Source organism: Cryphonectria parasitica (genome assembly GCF_011745365.1).
Source record: "Cryphonectria parasitica EP155 unplaced genomic scaffold M406scaffold_7, whole genome shotgun sequence".
Lineage (NCBI taxonomy): Eukaryota > Fungi > Ascomycota > Sordariomycetes > Diaporthales > Cryphonectriaceae > Cryphonectria > Cryphonectria parasitica.
In genome coordinates, this window is record NW_024468915.1 from 3,329,732 (window position 1) to 3,353,309 (window position 23,578).

Sequence of the window (23,578 nt, forward strand, 5' to 3'; positions counted from 1 at the left end):
ATCTATTTCCTGGACATCTCATGGATGAGTGAGTCTGAAAGGGTGGTGTACTGGAAGCGCAGAAACTACGATATAAGGGTCTCATGGCCGCTCCTGGATTTGGGTTCAAGATTGCTAACAACTGTTGGTTTCCAAATTATAGCATGCTCTGGGTGGATCAACCTGTCGGCACAGGCTACAGCACCGGAACACCCACAGCGACATCACAAGAGGATATCGCTGCCGACTTCGTAGCCTGGTTCCTCAATTGGCAAAAGGCGTTCGGGATTACGAACTTCAAGATCTACGTCACTGGCGAGAGTTACGCTGGTCGTTATGTGCCATATGCAAGTAGACTTCCAGTTCCTTTTTTTTCTCTTCTTGTTTTTTTGCTTCTTCTTCTTCTTCTTTCTTTTTTTCTTTTGGTTTTATTTTGAATGTATGGTGTAGAATCTTGCTCTGTTGGGAAGCCGTCGAAAGTAAGGATTCTGCGTCGCATCAAGAAGCTAACATATACGTACCAGATTTCAGCTGCTATGCTGGACCAGAACGACACGACGCACTTTGACCTCTCAGGTGCGCTCATCTACGACCCTTGTATTGGCGACTGTGGATGGGTTCAAGAAGAAGTTCCAACAGTTCCTTATGTGTTGCAGAACAGGTTAGTATTGATATATATTCTAAGCATTGTATTTCTGCCCTTGGATTTCGGTTGCCAGCACCGATTCAAGTCATCGTTCTTGTTTTGGCAGCCCTGAGCCCTGCTTCACATTAGAAACGGGGTCAACAAGCACAACTAACCTTTGTTATAACGTAGTAACTTGTTTGGTCTTAATGAGAGCTTTACCGAGACCTTGGTAGCCTCGCATGAGTCTTGTGGGTATGCGGCCTACATTGACGAATATCTCACATTCCCGACAGGAGGCATCCAGCCGCCTTCGCCATATTGGGGTGAGGGCAATTGTGATGTCTTCGACTTGGTGAATAATGCAGCGCTCGAAGTCAACCCGTGCTTCGACATCTACGAAATCAATCAAGCCTGCCCCATTTTGTGGGATGTGTTGGGCTTCCCGACCGAGCTGGAGTATGCGCCCGCCGGGTACGATTTGTATTTCAACCGGACCGATGTCAAGGAGGCTCTCCACGCGCCACTCGATATCAATTGGGCCGAGTGCGCCAACGAGGATGTCTTCGTGGACGGAGAAGACAGCTCGGCCCAGCCCAACATCTATGTCTTGCCCAAAGTCATCGAGGCGACGAATCGCGTGCTTGTCGCCAACGGCGATTACGACTTTATCCTCATGACAAATGGAACCCTTCTGAGCATCCAGAATATGACTTGGAACGGAGCCCTGGGTTTCCAGACCGAGCCAAGTACCCCAATTAATATTGAGATCCCGGACTTGGCATGGGCTGAGGTGTTTGATGAAAACTACGCTGAGGGTGTTGATGGGCCGCAGGGTACTAGTAAGTAATTGTGCAGTTGAAACGAATGATCTCTAAACTGGATGTCTGACTGACTTGGGTTATTGCAGTGGGCATTCAGCACTATGAGCGTGGACTCTTGTGGGCCGAAACATACCAGAGCGGACACATGGAGCCTGAGTTCCAGCCGCGTGTAGCTTATAGGCACCTGGAGTGGGTCTTGAATCGCACTCAGACTCTTTGAAGGATGTCCGGCAATATACAACGAGAAGTTAATGGTATATATATATAACCTTCGATGTAGCTTAAATTTTAAACCTAAATTTGGATTTTGATAACATTGTCCCCCGGAGATGATCAGCTGTTTGTGGGATTGAAGGAGCAAGCATGGCTCTCATTCCGTCTGGATCAAACCACTTTCACTCGAGGCTGTGCAGGTATTACTTTAATCCCAAGATGTCACCTGCGAAGTACAAACATGGAATATGTGCTGCGAAACCAAGCCCCAGAAAGTATGAGATGTTATAATGAAGAAGTAGTTATCGCTTATGGAGGGGAAGCTGGAATTGTTCCGATTTTCGTCTGTCTTCATAGCTTATATGCATTACGGGAGCTCAACGGAAATATCTCATTACATTAATCATGATTTGGCCCCTCTAATTCGTCAAAGGAATACGAAACCTTGGCAGTAACTTCAAGTTCTTACGCACATCTTGCTTCTCAGCAATTCTGTATGCTTTCTCTGGGGAAATTCTATGCTGGAGACAAAAGGTCTTAGGGGCCGACAAGTCCAGATTCTCACGACATAACCGCGCAGACCCAAGTTTGGAAAAGGATCACTGCCATTATCGATGAGTGTTATGTCATGTGAGCTCATAACTGACCAGAACATGTTAACAGCCCCATTGACTGAGTGGGTTTTCAGGTCTCTTCTAGCAGGGCTTCACTTCGAGTTCCTTCCAATGTTGCGGATGCTGAATGGAAAGGAAGTCCGACCTTCTCTGAAGACCATAGTAGATACCAAAGATTCTGGATGTGACATACGCGCAGACTCTATTTCGGATCTCCAGAGAAGGAAGCCAACACAGCAGAACACCCCTGAGAATACCGAAAAGCAGTGGAATGAGCATGAAAAAGCTTACTAGGCAACGCAGAAGTTTGCGAAGAGAAACGCCGTCCGGCGACTCGGAGGCATGAAAGGAGATCGAGCGCAACCAGCACAGAGAGTTATAATTGAACAAGCAGCCATATCGGCCAAGACAACACGAGCTACACTGGCACTGGAGACGGCTAAAGATGATGTTTGATTGTAAATGTTTCTTATCGCGTCCTGCTCAAGATCGAGATGCTAATCAAAGAACTTCGGCTGCTCATAGGCCAAGAGTTGTGCGTGATTGAATACAGAGTCCATCAATTTGAGTCTGCTTATCGTGGTAGTATTCTCGCCCCCATTGTATGCAAGGTCTCAGCCCTCGGCTGCCCCAGCATATCGATAGCACCTGCACGGGTGCTTAATTCATATACTATTGCTACTTGTGACAACTTGCAGCAGCTGCACACGAGTGTAACATGCAACCCCGGAATACAAAAATAGTAACCACTCACCCGCTATTCTTTTTTTAGAAAAAAAGGCTGAATTGATCTTCGCAGAAAGGCTCACATTTCAGCCTATTTGCAAGGTCACTTAGTAAGTGTGCTAATATAGTGACACCTACCAGGCCAGTACATAGTGTGCATTCCTGTGGTTTCAATGTAAAGTATCCTGAGATAGATCAATACCTCATCAACGCGCTGCAACCACACGGAACTTTAGGCCAGAACAGCTACCTTATAGTATTCTGGCCCCCATTGACAAACCTGTTTCTTGCAGATTCAAGTCACGGCTTCCTCGGGACAGAATTGCTGCGTACTTTGATAGCAGCAGCCCAGTATGGCTCTCCTCTGTTTTAAAATGATAAATGAGAAAGCTTTCCCGAGAGAAGCGACTCCAGACTTTGAAGGTTATTATATCACAGTATAATCGAGCCAATCTTCAAAATCCTCCCTCTACACCTTATCAAAAGCCCCTTTAAGTCATTTTCATTGTTCTTGGTGCTCATCTTATACAAGCTGTCATAAGAGTCTTGACAACTCAATGGTTGAGACCAATATGGGACCAGCAAGCAACAATTCACATCCCTTTCCATCCCCTGACGGAACTCCGTATGAGCAAGCTCTCTCAGTGCCATGGCAATCTCATGTTTCATTGGATGAAGTACACGGGAATCATGACCCTGAAGAAAGTGGGACAAATCAAAACGAATTGTGTCCAGGGAAGATTGCAGGTGAACTTAACGGACACGATGCACCTGGATCTGTCTGCCTATCTCACTCTCCTCGCTTTTCCACCCACGATACTACAACGGCGATGCAAGTCCGTCCAGGCACTGATTCCGCAACGTCTCCAGTTCTGGTTTCGGAGAAATTTGTCTCGAGTACCGGAGAATCTTTGGAGAAAAAGCGCTCCCTGATCGCCCCCACACTGGAGACCATCTCAACAAGCCAGACTAAGCCTGGGGCAGACGAACAAACGTACACTACTGGTCGTTGTGAATCGAAGTCTTTCAAGGAGTCCGTTGGTCTAGGCTCGCTCATCAGCCTCGTCGGAGGCTCGCTCGGCATCCTAGGTGTACTCGGTTTCATCATCTTCCTCTGGTTTGGGTACGGGCAGGCTCCTGAAGCAACAAAGGCCACATGGATCTGGCGCCAGCTCGCTATCCGCGGCTGGATGTCTCGCGCAATCACCCTCGCTGCACTTGTTCTCCAGCTCATCATCGATACCCAGGTCGCTGTCTGCACGTCCATGATCGCAGCACTGCTGCTGGAGCGGTGCTCTGTCCGCGCTTAGATGTGGCGCGTATATCCGTCATGCGCGGCACGGATCCCAGTGCACTGAAGCTGGCACAACTTGTCTTATCTTCCAAGAGGTGGACCGTCCTTTCTCATGTCGAGACCTGGCTGGTGATTCTTCTAGGCTTGGCAGGCCTAGCTGTCCAATTTACCTCCACCATTCTACTATCTGATCTGAGGCCGTACGTTATGACTGGAGACCTCAATTCATCAACAATTGGTAGTCTGTTCTCTTATCCGGGAACAAATTTCTCCCTCTTTCAGGGAAGCCTCATCGCCAACGCGCCCACTTATCCAGTGTTTGGCGAGGTCGCCACTGGGTACGAGGCCAGTCCAGACGCTTATGGATTTAGCGATACTGGCTTAAAACAGAGAGGACTTCTTCCACTGGTCGGGTCTCAGAACCGAACATCCGTACGCCAGTATTCGGGAAATGCCATGGTCTTGAACTCGAGGGCAGCCTGTATGCGGCCCGCATTGGTCAGTAGCCAGTACAGCACGACCGCGTACGAAGGGTCGTTTGGGGGACTGGACGGCATGTTGAATTACAGCCAAGCAATTGCACGAGGCGCATCCCGGAGCCAACATATCTTGTCTCTCCTCCGAGGACTGCGAGCAAATACCGTTCCACTGCATTCTGTCGGCGACAACGAAGTAAGTGAAACATGTGTCCATTTGATTTATTTTACCCCCTCCAAGCGGCCAAGTGGCATTACTTGAATGCTCCATTCGATCCCGATTTGTCACGCGGAAAGCTGACATGTGAGATTCCACAACCAAGAAATGACACGTGGGCTACCACGGCGTGTGTAGCTGGTGGTATCGGACCTGCAGGTTTCAGAGGCCCATACGCGCCGAGCTGGAATTCTACTGACGAACCTTGGACATTAAACTCATCAGTCTGGCTAGTTAGTTCAACTAACCTGCAGACTGATCAATGGAGCTCTCTGGAATCGGAAGGTGCCTTACCTCCAGGCCAGCCTCTGGAAAACACCGAATGGCTCTCCTACGAGATACTTCCCCGGTATTTTATCAATATCTCCATGTGTTTTACGTCCTTCAACATTGAGCACCGTCAAGTCCAGATGGTTGCCCAAGGAAGCACGCGAGAGCCGTCAGCTCACTGGTCTCTGATGTATGATGCCGGCAACACGGACGACATTCAACTTTACATCGGTGCGGACGGCGAACGCCAAGAAATATCTGACCGTCAAATCCTTGAGCTTCAGTTGCCAGACTACAGCAATAGCAACAGCACAGCGATAGGTCTGCCGCCCCCTCTGAATGACCTCCTTGAGCTGCCCACCGACGAAATACCGCCCGGCGACCTAACTGCTGGCTCCATACAGCTGGAGATGGAATACGAGTTCAGCGGTGGCAACACGCCCAACACGACTTTCGTGGTTTGCAACTGGTGTACGAAAGACGGCCAACCGGCACACCCTGAGTACGCACTGCTGTTCACTGGCATCCTCGCCTCGTCGCCGGGAGGCGGGCGGCCTGCAGACGCGCTGGACGCATTTTTGAGCATCGGAGGCTTCAGTGCGTACAACCAATTCCTGCTTGACTCGATGGACATATCCGAGAATGTGACAATGGTTACGACCTTCGCAGCCATGACGCCCGGGCCCTGTTCATCGGTCGGCATGTGCGGTGGTTTCGTCTCAGTTATAACTCTCCTGGTAGTATACTTGGCGCTCGTTGGAATTATTGTGGCTATTTTCATTGGGAATACGCGATTATCGAGGTGTGGAAATGTTTGGAACACCATCTCGCAGCTTGTGGCCTTCGAGGAGCTGGGTCAGATACTGGACCTGGGAAATGATGCTGGGGACAAGTCTATCGCCAGGGCCGTGCAGAATGCTAAACCAAGCCGAGATATACTCGTTAAGCTGGGTAGGAATAGCCAGAGCGGTAAGATAGGTATTGTGAGGTGTGAAGGTTAAGGAGAAAAGGAGACGTTTCGATAAAAACGAAAGGACATACATAATTAGTTCAGCACATAGAATACTGTTGAAATTTCAAAGGATGTAACAAGGCGGAGCCTGTTAGTCAGCGGATTCGCCGTTTCTATACGGATTCATCAGGAAAGTTTAAGCGCATACTAATGAGTTGACTAAAAAGGCTGTGCAACATATGCAGGATGTAGCAGTACTATAAGTATAAGTGGAGTTACAGAGCTCGTACTTATTGTATTCTGTGCCTTGGATTTCGGTAACCCTCGTCATCTAGTCTCATTCAGCCTGGCCGATATAATTTACATCCTATATGTATCTTTACTTCAGCCCCGTTTTGCAGCTTTCTTCGTCAGTGATACTCAATAGAGTGTTCAAGACGTCTCGGAGGCTACTAGATGCATCCACTATATTTCCCATTGATAGTTTATAACGACCTCGCCGCATATGATAATAGCGGTGGCTGGTGCACCTTTCGTAGGAGATACTGTTCTAGGCCACGGAACAGCAGCATGCGAAAGAATACGGCAGACAGATATAGTAAGATATGAGGAAGATATGATTTAAAGCTGTCTGTCTTTTGGCTTCTTTTCTAGGCCTCATTGAAGAACAGAATACTGACCCAAATAAAGCTTTCCGCTAATGGACCAGGCTTGAATGATTAAACGGAGAATTGAATATTGAGAACTTTTCTTCTGCATTATATTCCTCCCTAGTCACTGCAATCGACCTGCCATAATGATAGCAAAAGCTCCTGTCAGATAGTACAAGCTGAGACTCATTTCTTAGACATTCATCACAACCCCTCCTCACCTCCCACATAGCCTCGATTACCACCGACGCCCTTTTTCCAATTCGGTATTAGTATAGTGGTACAGCATATTCTCAGCTCCTCAGCACTAGTCTTTGACGTATAAATACCAGCGCGCGCTTTTTTACGAATACGAAGAAACTGCTAGATTTTCTCCTTCATTTTGTTTCCTTTCTTGCTTCACTCGTAGTTGCATGAATTGAAATGGTTCGACTTGGTGATCCATGAGTACCCGATCGTCAGTGAATCTCAACATCAGACCCAATCATCATATGCTAATAAATTCCTCAATTTAGCTTTCACCGTTGCTCAGTTACCTTGATTATGGTAATGGTCTCCAGCCGGAGAAGTCAAGGTGTCAGATTATGGAAATCCAGTTCAAGTGCCCTACTTTACCACTCGGTCTCTCTAAAACCAGCGGAGAATTAGGTACAAAGCTTGCAGGTCCTCAGCGATTACAGCAACTCGTCAAAACTACAAGGGTGAGACTGGACGATGATGGGAGGCAATGGGGCGAAACTGAGTCCGAAATAAGCCTTTTGCCATGAAGCGCTCCTGAAGCCAGGTGACTGGAGAGTGTAACATGGAAGAATCTCAAAACTTCTATCAACCTTAGTAAACTAAGCTCGGATCTATCAAAATTGTGCTCAAGATGCTATTAAGTAAATATAAGTATACCATGCTAGCTACCACGATACCGTGTAAGTTTCTATTTTTCTTTCGATCCGCAATCAAATTTATTTTGATTTTTTGTTACTGGACCACATGGTATTATTTTATGATAGGTTGATGCATTCCTCCTCCTGCTCTTCCCCGCTAATGCGTATGTGTCATCTTCGGGTTAAGGGTTTATCTGATTCTGAGTTCTGAGTAATCACGCCCACTTTAAGCTAGCAGAACATTGAACATCACCTGATTGACGGGCATTTGCTCCGACGATTGCTCCGAAGATAATCTGCGTCGAGTCCGTAGCCAAATTTGCAACACAAGGCACAGATATCCCGGCAGGACATCATTCTTCCTGCCGATCAGATGCATTCGAGAGCAAAAGGGGGACATCTCGACGAAGATGGACCAGCCGCCAGCACCCGACCTTGGGCAATCACCACCATCACGTAATATCACAAAAACACCACGGCCCGTCCATACCACTGCAGTAGATGGCTCCTGGCAGCAGCTGCGGGACCGACGGCGAGAGAAGCTTCAATTGTCATGTTCTTTCTGTCGAAGCCGCAAGTATGTCAGTCCCTATCATCGCCTGCTCCATCTATCCACGCTCTTCTTCTTATTGTTCACGACTATACACAGGGTAAAATGTGACCGTCAATTGCCATGCAACACCTGCAAGACCAGGGGAATTAGCCTTTCATGCACCTACCCGTCAATGTTGGGCAGTGACTCGAGTACGCCACGCAAGATCAACAAAATTAATAACAACGATAATATCAGCGTGTGCGAGCGCATCCATCGGCTCGAGACACTTGTGCGCTCTCTGATGCAGCAGCAGGGACTGCTACGGAATTGTCCCGATGTTGTCACAGCAACGCCCAAGATAGGCCCGACGACAACCTTGGAAAATCCTCGGCCTCAACAAGTCCTTGAAGATACATGCAGTGCTAGAGTATCCCCGGCATCAACAGCACCAGCAGCTGTGGCCGAGGACGACAGTTTCAGTGTCTCGATGAGAAACGTGTCGCTCTCGCCCAGCCGCACACCCTCCGAGTCTGGGAGTATGCTTCGGTACACGCATGGTGCAACTTACGTGGGAAATGTGCACTGGGCAGCGGTGCTTGAGAGCATCTCGGAGCTGAGAGAACACTACGAGGAGAGAGAAGGGGCCAGTATGACGATGCCTACCGGTACGAGCAGCAACTACATGTCGCATACCTCAAGTGCCGGCCCTCGGCTATTATATGCGCCTGTGCAAGCTACCAAAGCTGAGATTTTGACCTCAATACCATCTCGGCAAGTGGTGGACCGTATGGTAACGCGCTACTTCAATACGCAATATAATGTATCGCTACCTGTGCTTCATAGGGGTCGTTTTCTCCGAGAGGTTAGATACATGTTTTCCTCTCTCCTCTCCCTAGAAAATGCACCTTACTGTCAGCCCCAGAATTCCACCCATTCTCATCCCCTTTACCTTCCTCTTCCTACTTTTCTGCCTCAGATGTCTGACGCATATACACATTTGGCCATAACCAACAGTACGAAAAGTTCTGGCAAGCCCCAGCTTCGGCATCCATGCTATGGATCGGCCTTCTATTTAGCATCATGGCACTTGGCACCCATTTACAGGTATGTGTAAAGGACTGAAAACCCCCTTCTAATCTTTTCAAGATGGAATAAGTAAAATAAGGGTAAGAATTTTTAAGCTCATACATATTTATAGTTGTGTACAGATGACCAGCCAAGCTCTGACATAACAGCTCGTGCCTATGTCTTTCGTGAGAGGACTATCCACTGTCTTCGTCTTGGCCAGTTTACCCGAGGAAAAGAGGATGTTCTTGAAACGATGCTCAATTATCTCTTTCTCGAGATCTTACTGTGTAAGGACGCCGACAATGGGCTCTGGCTCGTGTTAGGCATGATCGTACAACTCGCCCTGAGTCTAGGATACCACAGGGACGCCAAAAACTTCTCCAGGTCCAAAATTTCGCCATTCGCCGGTGAAATGCGACGCCGTGTCTGGGCTGTTATCGTGCAGACAGATCTGCGGCTGTCAAGCCAGATAGGCTTGCCACGCCTTCTCAAGCTACACCAATGCGATACAGCCGACCCTCACAACTTGCTCGATACGGACTTTGACGAGACTACTGTCGAGCTTCCACCCTCTAGGCCCGAAAGTGAAGTAACGCCGGTGCTCTATGTGTTAGCAAAGAACAGAATCGACCGCCTAAGCGACCTGATTAGCAGTTACGTGAATATGGCTGACAACGGGGAGCATGCGTATGCCGAGACGATCGAGCTGGACCGAAAGCTGCAACAAGGAATAACCTCACTGCCTGCCATTTTCCAGTGGCAACCTGTGACTGTCAGTCAGTCCATGATGCTGTCGCCACAGATTATTGCGCACCGCGTGTTGTTTCATCTCTCCAAGCAGCGTCTCACGATCTGGCTCCACCGGAGATACCTCGAACCTCCCTATGTCGACGCTCAGTATAGATACTCACGGAATGCCTGTGTTCAGGCTGCTATGGAGATTCTCCAGCTCCAGAAACTGATAGACGAAGAAACGTATCCAGACGGGCTGTTGTACTCGGTGCGATTCCTGGTCGTCACATCACTCGCGCAGTTTGTCTTCCTCTTGGGCATGAGTATTCTCAGCTATTATCTACAGCTGCTCAAAATCCAGCCTGATGCTGCGTCCTTACAGAATGAGCCGGATGAGAACAGGAAAAAAGATGAGAACGAGAAAGAAATGGTCATCGACCAGGACCAGGACGCACGAGTCGCCAGAATCTACAGCCTGCTGCGCGACTCACACTCAATATGGCTGCGGTCGGGTAGCGTATCACGGGAAGCCCGGAAAGCGGCTAAGCATTTGAGCCTTGTACTGGGTCTGCGGGAACAAGAAGAAGATTTGAGCAGCGTGACAACGACGACGACCGGCGAGAACATTGTTGCGGCTGCTGCGGAAGCTACCGCCGCCGCCGCCGCTACTACCTCCACCACGATGTCTCCTACCTCATTTCCCCTCAACTTCATGGCATCTCAAGATACCCCCTTCTCGTCGCCGTGCGACCAGGTCTCGTGGGATGCTTATCAAGGTACGGAAAAGACCTGATCGTATATTCCTTGATGATTGAATCACACAACTCTGTCCACACTGGATACTGGCTCTTTTCCTTACATACTTGAACATTATAGAATGCCTCGCCAACTAATTGTTTTCTGCACAGCACCAATCAGTGGAGAATTCGAAAACCCACCTTCTTTTGCTCCGTCTTTCTCGGTGGACGTCTCAATGGCGGACCTGCTCATGCAGAACAGCACTGACTGGATGAGTGGATAATGTTAGTGTTAGTAGCTGTGCCATTTATTCCATTATTCTCCACCCACGTATTAATGATTAGCTTATTTCTACCCTGATTCCTTTCTTTGTCTAGACCTCATATGAAACCTCGGACACGTCAAGAGAACTAGGCTCAACAGCAATTGTTGCTTTCACATTCGTTTAATTAATTTTATACTGCCTCTGTGTCTCATAGACACGTGCACAGTCATAATTACTTCTTGGTTCCCTGTCGTCTGCAACGGGCTTTGAGTTGTGCTGCTGCGAGAGTATGAGAATATCGCTGATTGGATAGTCGTGAATACTTGCGTTCGCACTGCCTGTACCATTCTTTCGATTGCTTTTTACATGTCTGGTACCAGAGCGGTGGGTTTCGGGACGGCTGCCGTGTCATTTTGCATGACGACAGAAGCATTGTACGTCGGGATGCTGTCGTCATCGAAAGGCTCCCTTGATGTCGACTATCGAGGTGCTGCAGCGGCAGTCGTTCTCGTAACCTGCTGTGTCCATGACTGCTGCATCTCAAATTGACCCCCAGCATTCTTGTTCGGGGATTGCGTCGCTCGACGGTCCGGGCGGTCAGCACAGGCGGTGATGCGACACGGCTTTAGCCCGGCGTGTCACTGCCACATTCTGTTGTGTGGTGACGTCGTGCAGCCACGAGGCCAGGGCGTCCCGTGTAGCCTGATGAGAGTCCCGTGAGAAGTGGACATGAATTTGTGCAGCCTCCGTGGTCGAGTGACATATTCAATAGACAACCAAATCTTTTCCACACAGTAATAATTGAAGCGGCAGTCTTCAATAGGAATCTAATATCTAGTAATTGCAAGAGGAGAAGGAGGGGGGGCCGGGGCGGGGATGAAATTTGCAACGGACCCAATTCGGAGCGTTCGACGGAGCAACAACGGAGACAAGTCCGGGTTGGTAAGAAAAGAAGAGTTGCCGGATGCAAGGACGGAGCAAGAGACGGGGCAAAAGATTGAGCCCACATTTCATCAGATATGGACTCAAGATTATAGACACTGATCAATGATGCTCTCTGCGTGTTTTCGTTCATTCGGACCTATCTCGGACTCGCCACCTTATTCAAACTCCCGCTAATCTTCTGATGTTGACCTTACACCTGGTAACAGCATGCTCTAGTCTTTAAATGACTGGTTTGGGATGCACGCATTGCTCTTTTTTGTTTTGTTTTCTTATATATGTTCTCCCTTTCTTTTGCTGTGCAACAACTCACTATTCCACTTGTTCTGAGAAGCATACAGCAACGCATTCAAGCAAACTGAACCTGTACAACAACTGTACGACAACAAAGTTATGCGATGCACCATCTCTATATTTCTCTCTAACAACCAGACAAGGCCATAAGGACAGCCTAATATGCCAATAACAACAAAAACCACAACTCCTTCAACAAGCATGAACGAAGCCAGCAGGAAGCCCGTCGATGCTCCTGACAAAGACGCAGAGAAGGACGCTGCTGCTGCAATTGCTGCTGCTCCTTCAGCCGACTCCGATCTAGTCGACTGGGATGGGCCCAACGACCCTGAAAACCCACGAAACTGGTCCCAAAGCCTCAAGACAGCCCATGTGGCACTTCTCAGTCTGTCGGTGTTATATGCCAACTTGGCCACCACCATGTTTGCCCCAGGGGCCGCGTTTATGCAGCGGGACTTTGGTTTCACAAGCAGCACCGTCGAGGTCTTGACAATCACGATTGCTTCGCTGGGATTTGCCATCGGTCAGCTCTTCGCCGGCCCGCTATCCGAGGTCTTTGGCCGCTCACCCATCTATCGTGTGAGCTCTATCCTCTACATGGGATTCACTGCTGGCTGCGCCCGCAGTACCCACATCGCCGAATTCCTCGTTTTTCGCTGGTGCACAGGCTTCTCGGCTGCCTCTTATATGTCCACTGGAGGCGGCACAATCGCTGACCTTCTCCCCAAGGAGAAGCGTGGCGGGGCCATGGCCTTGTACACCGCTGGCCCGGTTCTCGGCCCCGTATGTCTCGCTCTATCAAATACATGGAATTACAACCCTTTCATTCTCTTTGCCCCTCCCCCTTCTTCCCTCTAGCACTAAGTCTTGGGCATAATTAAAGGAAAACAAAGAAAATTCCACTGGGCTAACTGGTAATCATCTAGGTTATTGGTCCGATCATCGGGGGTTTCGTCACCCAGGATCTGAGCTGGAGGTGGTGTTTTTACCTTATTCTGATGCTAGTAAGAATAATTCTTGAGTGGTAAAACTTGAAAAAGCTTGACTGACACTATAACCAAACCCAGTCCGGAGTTATCAACCTAGCAGCTTTCTTTGTCATGCGAGAGACAAGTTCTCTTGTCCTCCTCAAACGCAAGGCGGCCCGCCTTCGCAAAGAGACAGGCAACGAAAATCTGCGGGCCGTGGGTGACATGCAGCTCCCGGCCCGCGTGCTGATCCTCAACGCCCTATACCGCCCAGTCAGGCTTCTCGTGCTGTCGCCCATAGTGGGCTTGACGGCCATTTACCTGGGCTTCGTCTTTGGCGTCGTCATGCTCCTCTACGCCACCTTTCCGGAAGTCTTTGAGAACACCTACGGCTGGAGTGTCGGGGTCTCGGGGCTGGCTTACATTGGCCTCGGGATTGGATCCGTGTTCGGCATGTTTCTGTTTGCCAAGTTCAGCGACCGCCTGCTGCATACCAAAAATGGTACTATATACCGCCCGGAGCAACGGCTGATCCTCATGATGTGGGTCGCCCCCGTGGTCCCCGTCGGCATGTTCCTGTACGGCTGGGCGGCCAAGTACAAGCTGCACTGGATTGTGCCCATCATTGGTACGACAATCGCAGCACCGGGCGGTATTATTATCACCTCAGGGTCACAGATCTACATGATCGACGTCTTTGGACCACAGGCCGCCGCGTCTGCCCTGGCTGCTGTCACTCTTCTGCGCAACCTGATGGGCTGCTTCCTACCCCTTGCCGCCCCGGCCCTCTATGACAATCTCGGTCTGGGCTGGGGAAACAGCGTGTTGGCCTTCATCACCTTGGCTTTTGTGCCGGTGCCTTTCTTGTTTTACAAATGGGGTGAGTGGTTGCGCGAAAGTTTTCCCGTTAAGATTTAGTCATATATATATATATATATATATATATATCAACAGACAGTTGAATGGCTGCATAAACATATAGAAGCATAGACATGAAAACTGCACAATGTCTGGATGAGATGTTGATTTGCTACTAAGTTCAAAGTTTTTTAAGGAAAAGCGTGAAAGAAACAGTGAATCAAAGCACGCTGCCAATTGCCTGTCTACTATAGTATATATCGAAGTTAATCCGAACTAGTCCTAACTAAGTTACCATGCCTGCTGACCCACTGTCTCTCCATTAAATGCTCAAAGCCAGTGAGTCAGCTAGGCCTCACATTCACTGAAGCTCTATAGCTACTATCACACGTATGCTTGATAAGCTATGATAAACACGTAATTTAATGATATGAAGCTGTAGGGTGTTGAGGTTGAAACGGACGGCCTTCATATTTTCTGTATCTTTTTGCTCTGATAATACGTTATCACACAGCTTCCCAACAGGAACTCATTATTATAAAGACATAATCGAGAAGCCTTTTTTGCGAGTGCCTTCATTAGCGTTTATGTTAGCTTAACTTGTATTCTAACACGGAATGTTTCCCAAAAACGAGCAGCTACGCTAGATCATTAGCAAGCAGCTTATATAAGAAGTTTGCAACACTGGTACAATGGGATTCGAAGTTTATAGCAACGGGGTTGATTCAGTAGCCACTGATAATGAAAACGTATTAACTAAGATGAATGAATTGGATTTAGAATGGAAAGTAGTGTAGCTATATACAGGTATAAAGCCAAAGAAGATAAAAAGAGCTAAAAGCTGAGAGCTTCCTCGCTTGAATATCAGATTGGATCAAATCTTTCCAATCCGATTGTACCTCCTGAGTTTCATTTAAATAGCAAGAGGATCTCCAATGGCTGTCCTCCCAGATCTTGATGAATTGCCATTACTTGGAGGAAGTAACATCACTGCTGTAAATGCAGTAAGTTCCATCACTGCCTGATGCAATTTCCGTGGGCTCATCACCAGAATCATTTCCCTCATAGGTAACACAGATATCATCCACCTCAGTCGCAACTGTGTTTGTGATAGTAGCCGAATCACCGTAATTCTCGTTGATACCCGCCAGCTCGCTGCCCGTAGTCGCGGTCACACCGTCAATGATAACGTGGCGTTCGTACATAGAGTCGCAGTTGCCGCAGGAGCGGTAGAGTTTGCCGAAGGTGTCAACAGTGAAATCGGAGATGGAAATTGTGCCAGCGCCGTTATGTTGGATAACTTTGTCGTCGGCGTTGAAAGCACCGCCACCGTTGATGTAGGTCGTTTCACCAGCGTCTTGCTCTTTGACAGTGAAGGCATCTTCGCAGACGGCGGACCACCAGACATTGGTGAGGGTGCAGGCGCTATCACAAGATTATTAGTAGATAATAAGCAGAATCAATATTGGAATGCCTTACCCCTCGCAGTGAACACCTTCAATCTGATTGGGGCCGATGATGACATTGGAGAGAGAACCGCCGTTCTCGATGATAAACACAGCATCGCTATCACCGCCTTCATCCTGACCAGTGCAGCTGACGCCACGATCATACATAAACATGCCACCGTCGAAAGAATCACCGGCAGCAATGGTCTGGGTAGCATCCAAGACAGAGCTTCCAGAAGAAGCAGGAAGGCTGCCCCCGGAAGTCAAAGTAGAGTCGGAAGTGGAAGCGCTTGCGGTAACGGTAGGACTGGCGGAGCTGGTATTGCTGGAGGCGCTGCGTCCAGTAGCGGTAGGAGTAGCAGTGGCATAGTTGCTAGTGGTAGAGGCGGAAGAGTCATCGCTAGAGTCAGAGTCATCCTCTTCATCGTCGTCGTCGTCGGCATCGTCGTCGTCGGTGCTAGCGACGTTAGAACCGCCCCAGGTACCGAAGGAGTGTCCGCCATATCCGCCCCAGCGCTTTTCAAGGCTCATGGCATTATGAGCAGCACTAGACAGGCCGGTGGAGTAACGGCGCAGGACTCCAGATTTACGAGCGTTAAGCGCGTTATTCTGGCTAGGGGCGGCAGAAGCTCCAATAGCGAAGGCCGCAATAGCGACAGAGACGACTTGAATTCTCATTGTGAAGAATCGGTGTGAGTGACGTGGAAGAAAAGTGAAAGAGAATGAAGAAAATAAAAACGATTGGTAGACTGATCGATGCACAGCAAACAACGAATGAAGCTTGACGAACCAGTCGTAAGATAATGAAAGTAATGAGTTGGAAGAAAAATAAAGATAGACTTGAAGATGAAGGGAAAAGTTTTGAGATCCTATAGAAACATGATCATTTATATCCTCCACCATGTCCTAGGGACAACTCGAAACGATTCTCAACGTTTGCTAGACGCGCGTTCTAGTGTTGACTGGTCGAATCATGAAACAAAACTAGTTGCTCCAAGATAATCGAATTAATTAAACATTCACTCCTTGAGATAATACTGGTGGGGAAGATGCAGCCTGTAATGCATTACTATGGGGAACTTATTCGCGCATCTAATGATATTTGTGTGATCATAGCCTGATATGGAAGGGGTGTTTGTAACTCGGAAACGATTTAGTAAAATCAACCCGCCTCCTGGAGAAATCAACCCGCCCCCCACCAGCGCTATACCTAAAGTAAACAGCTATCTGAGTATACAGCTCTTCTTCATACTGTGCTAGATATCAAATACCTGGCTCTCAGCATTAGTACCAGAGCCAAGACCAGCACCACAGCAGAGGCAGAACTAGCATCACAGCAGAAGCAGGACTGGCACTATAGCAGAGGCAGAAGCAGTACTATAGCAAAAGCAGTTGGTGCTGGTTCTGCCTCTGCTGTAGTGCTGGTCCTGTTTCTGCTATGGTGCTGGTCTTGGCTCTGGTACTATAAGTACTTACTGATAGCTAGTATAATTCAGAACATTTGTTATGAAATACAGTATTAGTATCCTGTATTATATTGTCCAAATATGGCTAGAGTAGTGGGGGGCGAGTTGATTTCTCCAGGAGGCGGGTTGATTTTACTAAGTCGCTCGGAAACATAGAAATGGGCCCAGGGCCCTACCAAGCCTTGGCTGAGGATGAAGTGCCTTGGCATTATTCTTGGCTTCAGCGCTCTAGGCGGTCTTACAAATTACCAAGACAATGTAAGCCAAGATAAGCAAACGTCACTATATCTTCGTATTATGATACCATCTGTGCTAATTTGATTGCTTGTATCTAAGTGCTCCAAATGTCAATGTTGCTTGGCGCTTCGAGAAGCTTGATCCTGAGATATGAACTTTGATAGACTGGTTCTGCAATGCTGAATGCTCAATGGCTTCCGACAGTGGTACAAATAGAGCATTTCTATAGACTGTATTAAGCACTGTAACGTTCATAATTCCTGAAATATACACGGATTTCATGTTAATATGAGCAGTGTCCAATATAAGGCTCATATCTCTAGCAGGAAAAGCGAGCTATTAGTCAAAGTAGCGCGCGTTTTACACTATCTTTAAGCTTTGAAGCACTTGTCAGATAGACTTGCAAGAGCAATGTGATAAAACTTTTTCAGAGGCTCACATAGCAGTCAACTTGAGGCTTGAATAACTGAATCTATCTCTGGCTGCGCTGATGTGGCTGGATAGCTGCGAAATTGCTCAGTTAGCCGAGATCCAGCTAAATATGAGCCTTACTAGCTTTGATAAATAAGCTGAGCAAGCTAGAAGCAGCTCGTATTCTCTTCCCTACCAATGTGCTCTTTTATCCTAAGTGCTGAGTGCTAACTGCATTTCTGCTTCTTCTTTCCCCTTATGTTTCAATAATAGCCGGGTTTAAATATTGAAATGTAACATCATAAGCTCAGGCCAACCGATGTCCGATATTTTAACAATGGCAACAGTATTTTATCCTTTTGATATTGCCATAACAGCGCTTGACCTCGCACTTCAAACTTTTTCACAACTGATGCTAGCCTTCCAGAGATAATATACACTCCTCGCTCGCCACTCAATATAAATCCAGCTTCATCTCGTATGCTTTTATGAACTTCATTCACATTTTAGGGTCAAAGCTTATGAAATCTAACTTGATCTCCTGCTCAGGCCCACCACGACGCATCGCACTCCAAGCGCATGGCTTCAATAGCTCCGACTCGTCCTCGTAGCTCTGCTGCCGTGCCGCTTCGCAAAGTGGATACAGTGCTATTATACTGCTACAGCCTTGACTTGCATTCGCAAAGTGCAATAGTGCTGCATTGTGGCGTCACGCAGCACTTCCTAGACTCAACTTTTGCTGGCTACGTCTACCGCCGGGGCGGGTTGTTCCACGAAGGCCCGCGCAACTAGGGAAACGGCCTGTACTCACTGCACGCGACCGCGTGCAAAGTTTCCAACAGAGACTTTCTCCCAGGCAGGCTGAATTTCACTGTCAGCCATGTACAATGTAAGGAGCATAGAAAGATGTGCAGTGGCTCAGGCGGTGACTAGCTACCCCTAGTAGAGGCTGGACCAAGTGTCTCCGCCTCAATAACTTAACGCTTCAGGAGTCCGACAATAGGCATGCATAATTCCGATGCGAAGAAGGACGAGAGGACTTGCCTTCCGAATATGATATCTCTCCGGATTCGCTAGAAATACAACAAATGTTTCCATCAATCTTTGCACTAGCATACAAAGGTAGCGTAAACGACATGAGTGTGCAGCGTGTGCGCATTCAAACTATCGAGTATGGTATAATTATACATCTCTAATAATAAATCATTCGCAGTTACAACAAACTAGGTGTCTTGATAGCTATATATATTTTGCTTTTTCTTTTCTTCAAGAATAAGGGTTCTCCTCACTGTTAAAGAACAACGCATATCTTTCTTTGTACTTATTCGTATGATCGCAGGAATCGGCTCAGACCTCGCTCCAGTTTCAGTTTCATTCCCAAAAAGCATAATACAGCCAATTGCTCGGTCTGCACTCCAGTGCTCTATTATCTGCACTTGAATATTTCTATTTTGCTACATAGACTCGTATAATGATCAACGACCTTAGTTGAGCAGTATATCTTTCATTATAATTCAGCTTCTCTGATTAGTACTAGAGAATTGTTGTTAGTCTTGCATATTCCGGAATAATGAGCTTAATAGCCAGGGTTTTGTAATGCTCTGATTGCATTCTTTGTAGCTTGCTGATATAACTCATTCAACATGCAGGTTACGAAACAAGCCCTGCAAACAAAAGACCAGATATTACAACTCAACATTAGACAAAAAGCAAGGATTATGTAACCAAGAGTTAGGATTACAAGCTCAATAACCAATCAGCAGAGAACCGTACCAATCGCACATCGGTTCTTACGGTTCAAGCTGTGAACTGCAACAGTCGATCTGCAACTCTAGCAGTTCAGAACTGAAGAGCTGGATATATAATCTCACATTTATTACCAGTAGATAGATTATTGTATATAGCTCTTTAATCATCAATCTACATATCGGATTATATATATACTTTGATAACTTCAAAAGCAGTGAGTACTTGTATTCAGATTTCAGTTATATTTCCGTATTGCAAGCCTATACTTAGCACTGCTCTTGTTAGTATAAACTCCTTTCAATACTTAGGAATCTTTAGACTACTACAGTACTCATTACATCAAACTCCTACAAAGCTGGATATATCGTAAAGTTGTACTAATTACATTCCAGGAGCGCATCTTTAAGATAAGAGATTAAAGCTGTATCATTAGTAATAGAATATATCTTTTGTAGAAAATTTCGTAATTGAGAGATTAATCAAAATAACACAGATACTATAATTTCTTCGAATAGCTGAAGCATAAGATTTTGAATACGCTATGAGATTTAGCATTAGGATCTGAGTAAGCCAAGATGGTAAACCAGAACTAGAGCGCTATTGCTCTCAAGAAAAGAAACAACAGCTAGCCTAGCAATGAGCAAGAGCTCATGCAAACCAAGCATTCCAGTATAAATAACAACAGAAAATCTAAAGCTATACGAGCATAAGCACAGGATGCTTAAGACATATCCAAAGAGTTCAAAAGAAAAATAAGAAGAGAAGTTGCTTACTTGTTATTATCTGATTGCGAAAATCTAAAGTAAGTAGTATTCTTATATGCATAAGGATTTATACTCTGCTCTACTCAATGTTCCAAGGATTATCACACTGGCTCCTACAACAATAGGTTATCATTTCCAGCTCCTCTCTTTTTTTCCCCTTACCTTCTGCAGTGGTTTGGAATGATTATTAGCATGCACTATTAGCTACTAAATTACTAATTGAATACTATAGAGCTCCGTAAGCAAGCTTACTCTGGTTGCGAGCTGTGATGATGCACTGCAATAATCCGAAGATCCTGAAGTACACGGGGTTTATGTTAACAAGAGCGGTGTCAAAGTGTCAATCCCTGAATACGGAAATATAGCTGAATAATGTATGCAAGTGCTTCACTGCCTTTGGGGCTATTCAAGTGTGTGACAAATGAATACTTAGATTGACGACTGAAGAGCTATGTCTGGTGGTCTATCTAATGGTAATGAACATGTTCTTATATATCCAGCTCTTCAGTTTTAACTATCCTGACTATGTGCTGATTCCTCATAGTTCGTTCTTGAATATGTTGACTATGTCCATAGTCAACATAGTCGCACTAGTAACCCTAACCCTGAGTTATGTAATCTTGTCTGGTGTCCAACGTTGGGTCACGACACCTGGTTCTTGTTGGCGGGGCCTGTTCTGTGACCTGCATGTTGGATGGGTCATAACACGAGCGCTATTTGTTACTATGATAGACTGTGAATAGCTTTATCTATTCCCCTTCTTCTTTTCTCTTCTTCTTGCTCTCTTTTCTGCTTTTCTTTATAGAGGTCAGTCTGCAAACCAAGTCTGCACTAAAAGGCTAGCAACTGAGCGATTAGGTATATAAGCACCTTTCAGCTGCCTCCGATCCCTGTCAATTGAGGGCCCGCTTGCCGTTCGCCCACCTGTTGTTAAATGACGCAACACTCCATCTTTCTTTCCGTCAGTAATGTAGTCATTCATCCTCATTCAGTGCCTCATCTATAGCACTGTAGCCTCAGTACTTCCTTGCGGTAATCTTGTGATCGAAAATTGTCATTGCTTTATAATCAAAGCATCTTACATTCTTGCAGTTCCTACGGAACTTGTCTTATCTCGCACGGTACTCATGGATCTGGCCCGTGGCTCCAGCTTGAATGCTCACGAATGTGAATTCTGCCAGCAAGCCACCATTGACGTTCGCACTCACAAAAGTGATTTGAAGCGCAAGGGTTCCTGCATAGTTCGCCTTTCTGCTGCTGACATCTTGAGTGGTGCAAAGCATGGCTGTGCATTCATGCATGTCTTGCAAGACCAATATCGAAACAACAAAAGCCCCGACGGATCGGACTGGCTCGGCCTGCAGTTCACTTCGTTTACTCGACCCGGACCAGGATTTGAACACGAGGAAAGCTATGCCGATATATCCAGGATGCAATACAAGTCAGCTCGTAGTTGGCTAGTCTTTGCGGAGCCCAGTAAGTGATAGACTAGAATTATGATGAGATAGTCTTTGCTGATGTTGGGATGAAGTGGACCCGAGCGCCCGGTGGGTTTCTAGCAGAGAGCCTCATCGCAATCTGGGGGGTGAGGCCGTACTACACCTTGCCAAGACGTGGCTAAAGGACTGCATTACAACTCATTCCATCTGCCAAAATCACGGACATGCAAGCACCTTTAGGCCGCTTCGTCTCATAGACGTACAACAGGACGACCCTAATACCATTCGCTTGGACACTACAACATCGGATGAGCACCTACAGTACGTAGCCCTGAGTTACTGCTGGGGTGGCGACCAGCTGGGCAAGACACTCCGCGCAAATCTAGATACTCGGACCGAGGGTTTCAGTTTGAGTGATAGCCCAGCGACCATCCGAGATGCTGTCTCTGTTACTCGTCAATTAGGGGTCCGCTTTATATGGATTGACAGTCTGTGTATTGTCCAGGACGACGACGACGACAAGAATATCGAAATCACGCGAATGCATGACATCTACCAGCATGCCGCGGTAACCCTTTCCGCTGCCAGGGCTACATCCAGTCAGCAAGGGTTTCTGAATGTCTGTTCACCGCCTCTACTCGTCCGTTTGAAGTATGTTGGACCGGACGGCTCGGTGGGCTCTGTCATATTGTCGTTGAGCGTCAACCAGATGGAGCCAATCCACTCCCGGGCGTGGACCATGCAAGAACATGTGCTCTCGAGACGGCTCCTGATATTTGGGACATTTGGGGTAAGATGGACATGTTCAGCTGGGCGTCAGCTTGACAATACTCAGGAGAATGGCAATCAGATAAACAATCTCATTGCGGAGTTCCTGCTTGGCCCGAATTCGAAGACCCAGTACGGCGAAAGCACTATCACACCTGACACATGGAGGGATACGGTGTCTAATTATTCGGTACGAGCTCTGACAAATCCAGAGGATCAACTGCTAGCTATCTCAGCCATTGCTACACTTCACGCCGCTGCGAGGCCGAGGGATCGGTACTTGGCAGGCCTATGGGCGGATTCGGTGGCTAAGGGCCTTCTTTGGAACGTACGGTCAGTCGAAAAATCATCACGCAGCCAGGACCCGCAATTTCCCAGCTGGTCCTGGGCTTCAGTGCGGGCGGCAGTATTCTTTGCAGCAACCCTTTCAAGTGCGGAAGAACGAGTCACAATGCGGCTGGTTAGCTACGACATCATCCTCAGTAACAAAACAGTTCCATTGGGTCATGTCATTCGTGGCTCGTTGGATATTGAAGGAAACCTCTTTGTCATTCGTGGGGCCCAACCAGATCTGCGCTTCCGCTCGGACACCATCCTGCTCGGAGCATGCGAGGCATTCGACGAGCACGTGGTCCCGTTTCATGCTTCGTTGGATCTCCTCACGCCGCTTGACTCACTCGTGGGCCTTGTATGCTTGGAACTCATCTCGACTCTCGATGATTTCTCAAATTCCTATGGCTTGATCCTGTGTGCAGAAGCTGGTAGCACAGTCTCCTTCTCGAGAGTCGGTATATTCACAAGATTTCCCGGTCCCTTATCTGATAGAAACCCTGCGTGGAAGGAAAGACCTTCGGCTACAAGAAAGTTGGTGAGACTTTTGTAACGTTATGAGTGGTTTCATTTTGTGGTTTCGCTGTGGTTCTCATCCACTGCAACGAACATGTGCTATCAGCCAATATAAGAAAACAAATATAGCGCATTTATTGTTGCTATTCTGAGAGTCCTGGAAGCAATCAAGAGCTCACCAGCGGGGGACGGCATCTTGGAAGCGATTCGGGAGAATTGATCCTTGCAAGTTTCGATATAAGGACAGCGTTCCACACAAGTCAAGTCAAGGCAAGCGGTAGCCCTCCACTTGGCTTGCTAACTATTTTGGCCACTTGCTTGTCTTGCAGTAC

At 47.3% G+C, this 23,578-nt stretch overlaps 6 protein-coding genes across 6 annotated transcripts; 5 read left to right on the top strand and 1 right to left on the bottom strand.

The window, feature by feature from the left end:
- The first annotated feature begins 503 nt into the window (after positions 1 to 503).
- Positions 504 to 1,872, top strand: M406DRAFT_357649 (alpha/beta-hydrolase). The gene is made up of 3 exons (XM_040923736.1): positions 504 to 640; positions 797 to 1,446; positions 1,515 to 1,872. Exons 1-3 carry the CDS (start codon positions 516 to 518, stop codon positions 1,646 to 1,648), a joined length of 909 nt encoding a protein of 302 aa, XP_040773935.1. The 5' UTR covers positions 504 to 515; the 3' UTR covers positions 1,649 to 1,872.
- A 1,939-nt stretch (positions 1,873 to 3,811) lies between these two features.
- Positions 3,812 to 6,401, top strand: M406DRAFT_333300 (uncharacterized protein; the record flags this gene model as incomplete). Its single annotated transcript, XM_040920833.1, has 5 exons — positions 3,812 to 4,279; positions 4,558 to 4,947; positions 5,223 to 6,207; positions 6,321 to 6,340; positions 6,381 to 6,401. The coding sequence occupies 5 exons, from the start codon at positions 3,812 to 3,814 to the stop codon at positions 6,399 to 6,401; spliced, it is 1,884 nt and encodes a 627-aa protein (XP_040773936.1).
- A 2,390-nt stretch (positions 6,402 to 8,791) lies between these two features.
- Positions 8,792 to 10,946, top strand: M406DRAFT_342059 (fungal-specific transcription factor domain protein; the record flags this gene model as incomplete). Its single annotated transcript, XM_040921731.1, has 4 exons — positions 8,792 to 9,115; positions 9,268 to 9,357; positions 9,452 to 10,670; positions 10,930 to 10,946. The coding sequence occupies 4 exons, from the start codon at positions 8,792 to 8,794 to the stop codon at positions 10,944 to 10,946; spliced, it is 1,650 nt and encodes a 549-aa protein (XP_040773937.1).
- A 1,547-nt stretch (positions 10,947 to 12,493) lies between these two features.
- On the top strand, positions 12,494 to 14,178 carry M406DRAFT_263246 (putative MFS transporter; the record flags this gene model as incomplete). Its single annotated transcript, XM_040917574.1, has 3 exons — positions 12,494 to 13,075; positions 13,219 to 13,296; positions 13,360 to 14,178. 3 exons carry the CDS (start codon positions 12,494 to 12,496, stop codon positions 14,176 to 14,178), a joined length of 1,479 nt encoding a protein of 492 aa, XP_040773938.1.
- A 932-nt stretch (positions 14,179 to 15,110) lies between these two features.
- On the bottom strand, positions 15,111 to 15,815 carry M406DRAFT_18819 (family 3 polysaccharide lyase; the record flags this gene model as incomplete). The annotated part of the gene is made up of 2 exons (XM_040915431.1): positions 15,111 to 15,543; positions 15,598 to 15,815. Coding segments are annotated over 2 exons (651 nt in total), but the record flags the coding sequence as incomplete, so codon positions are not given.
- Positions 15,816 to 21,789: 5,974 nt separating this feature from the next.
- M406DRAFT_263990 (HET-domain-containing protein) lies at positions 21,790 to 23,283 on the top strand (the record flags this gene model as incomplete). The annotated part of the gene is made up of 2 exons (XM_040917627.1): positions 21,790 to 22,272; positions 22,342 to 23,283. Coding segments are annotated over 2 exons (1,425 nt in total), but the record flags the coding sequence as incomplete, so codon positions are not given.
- Between the last annotated feature and the right edge of the window lie 295 nt (positions 23,284 to 23,578).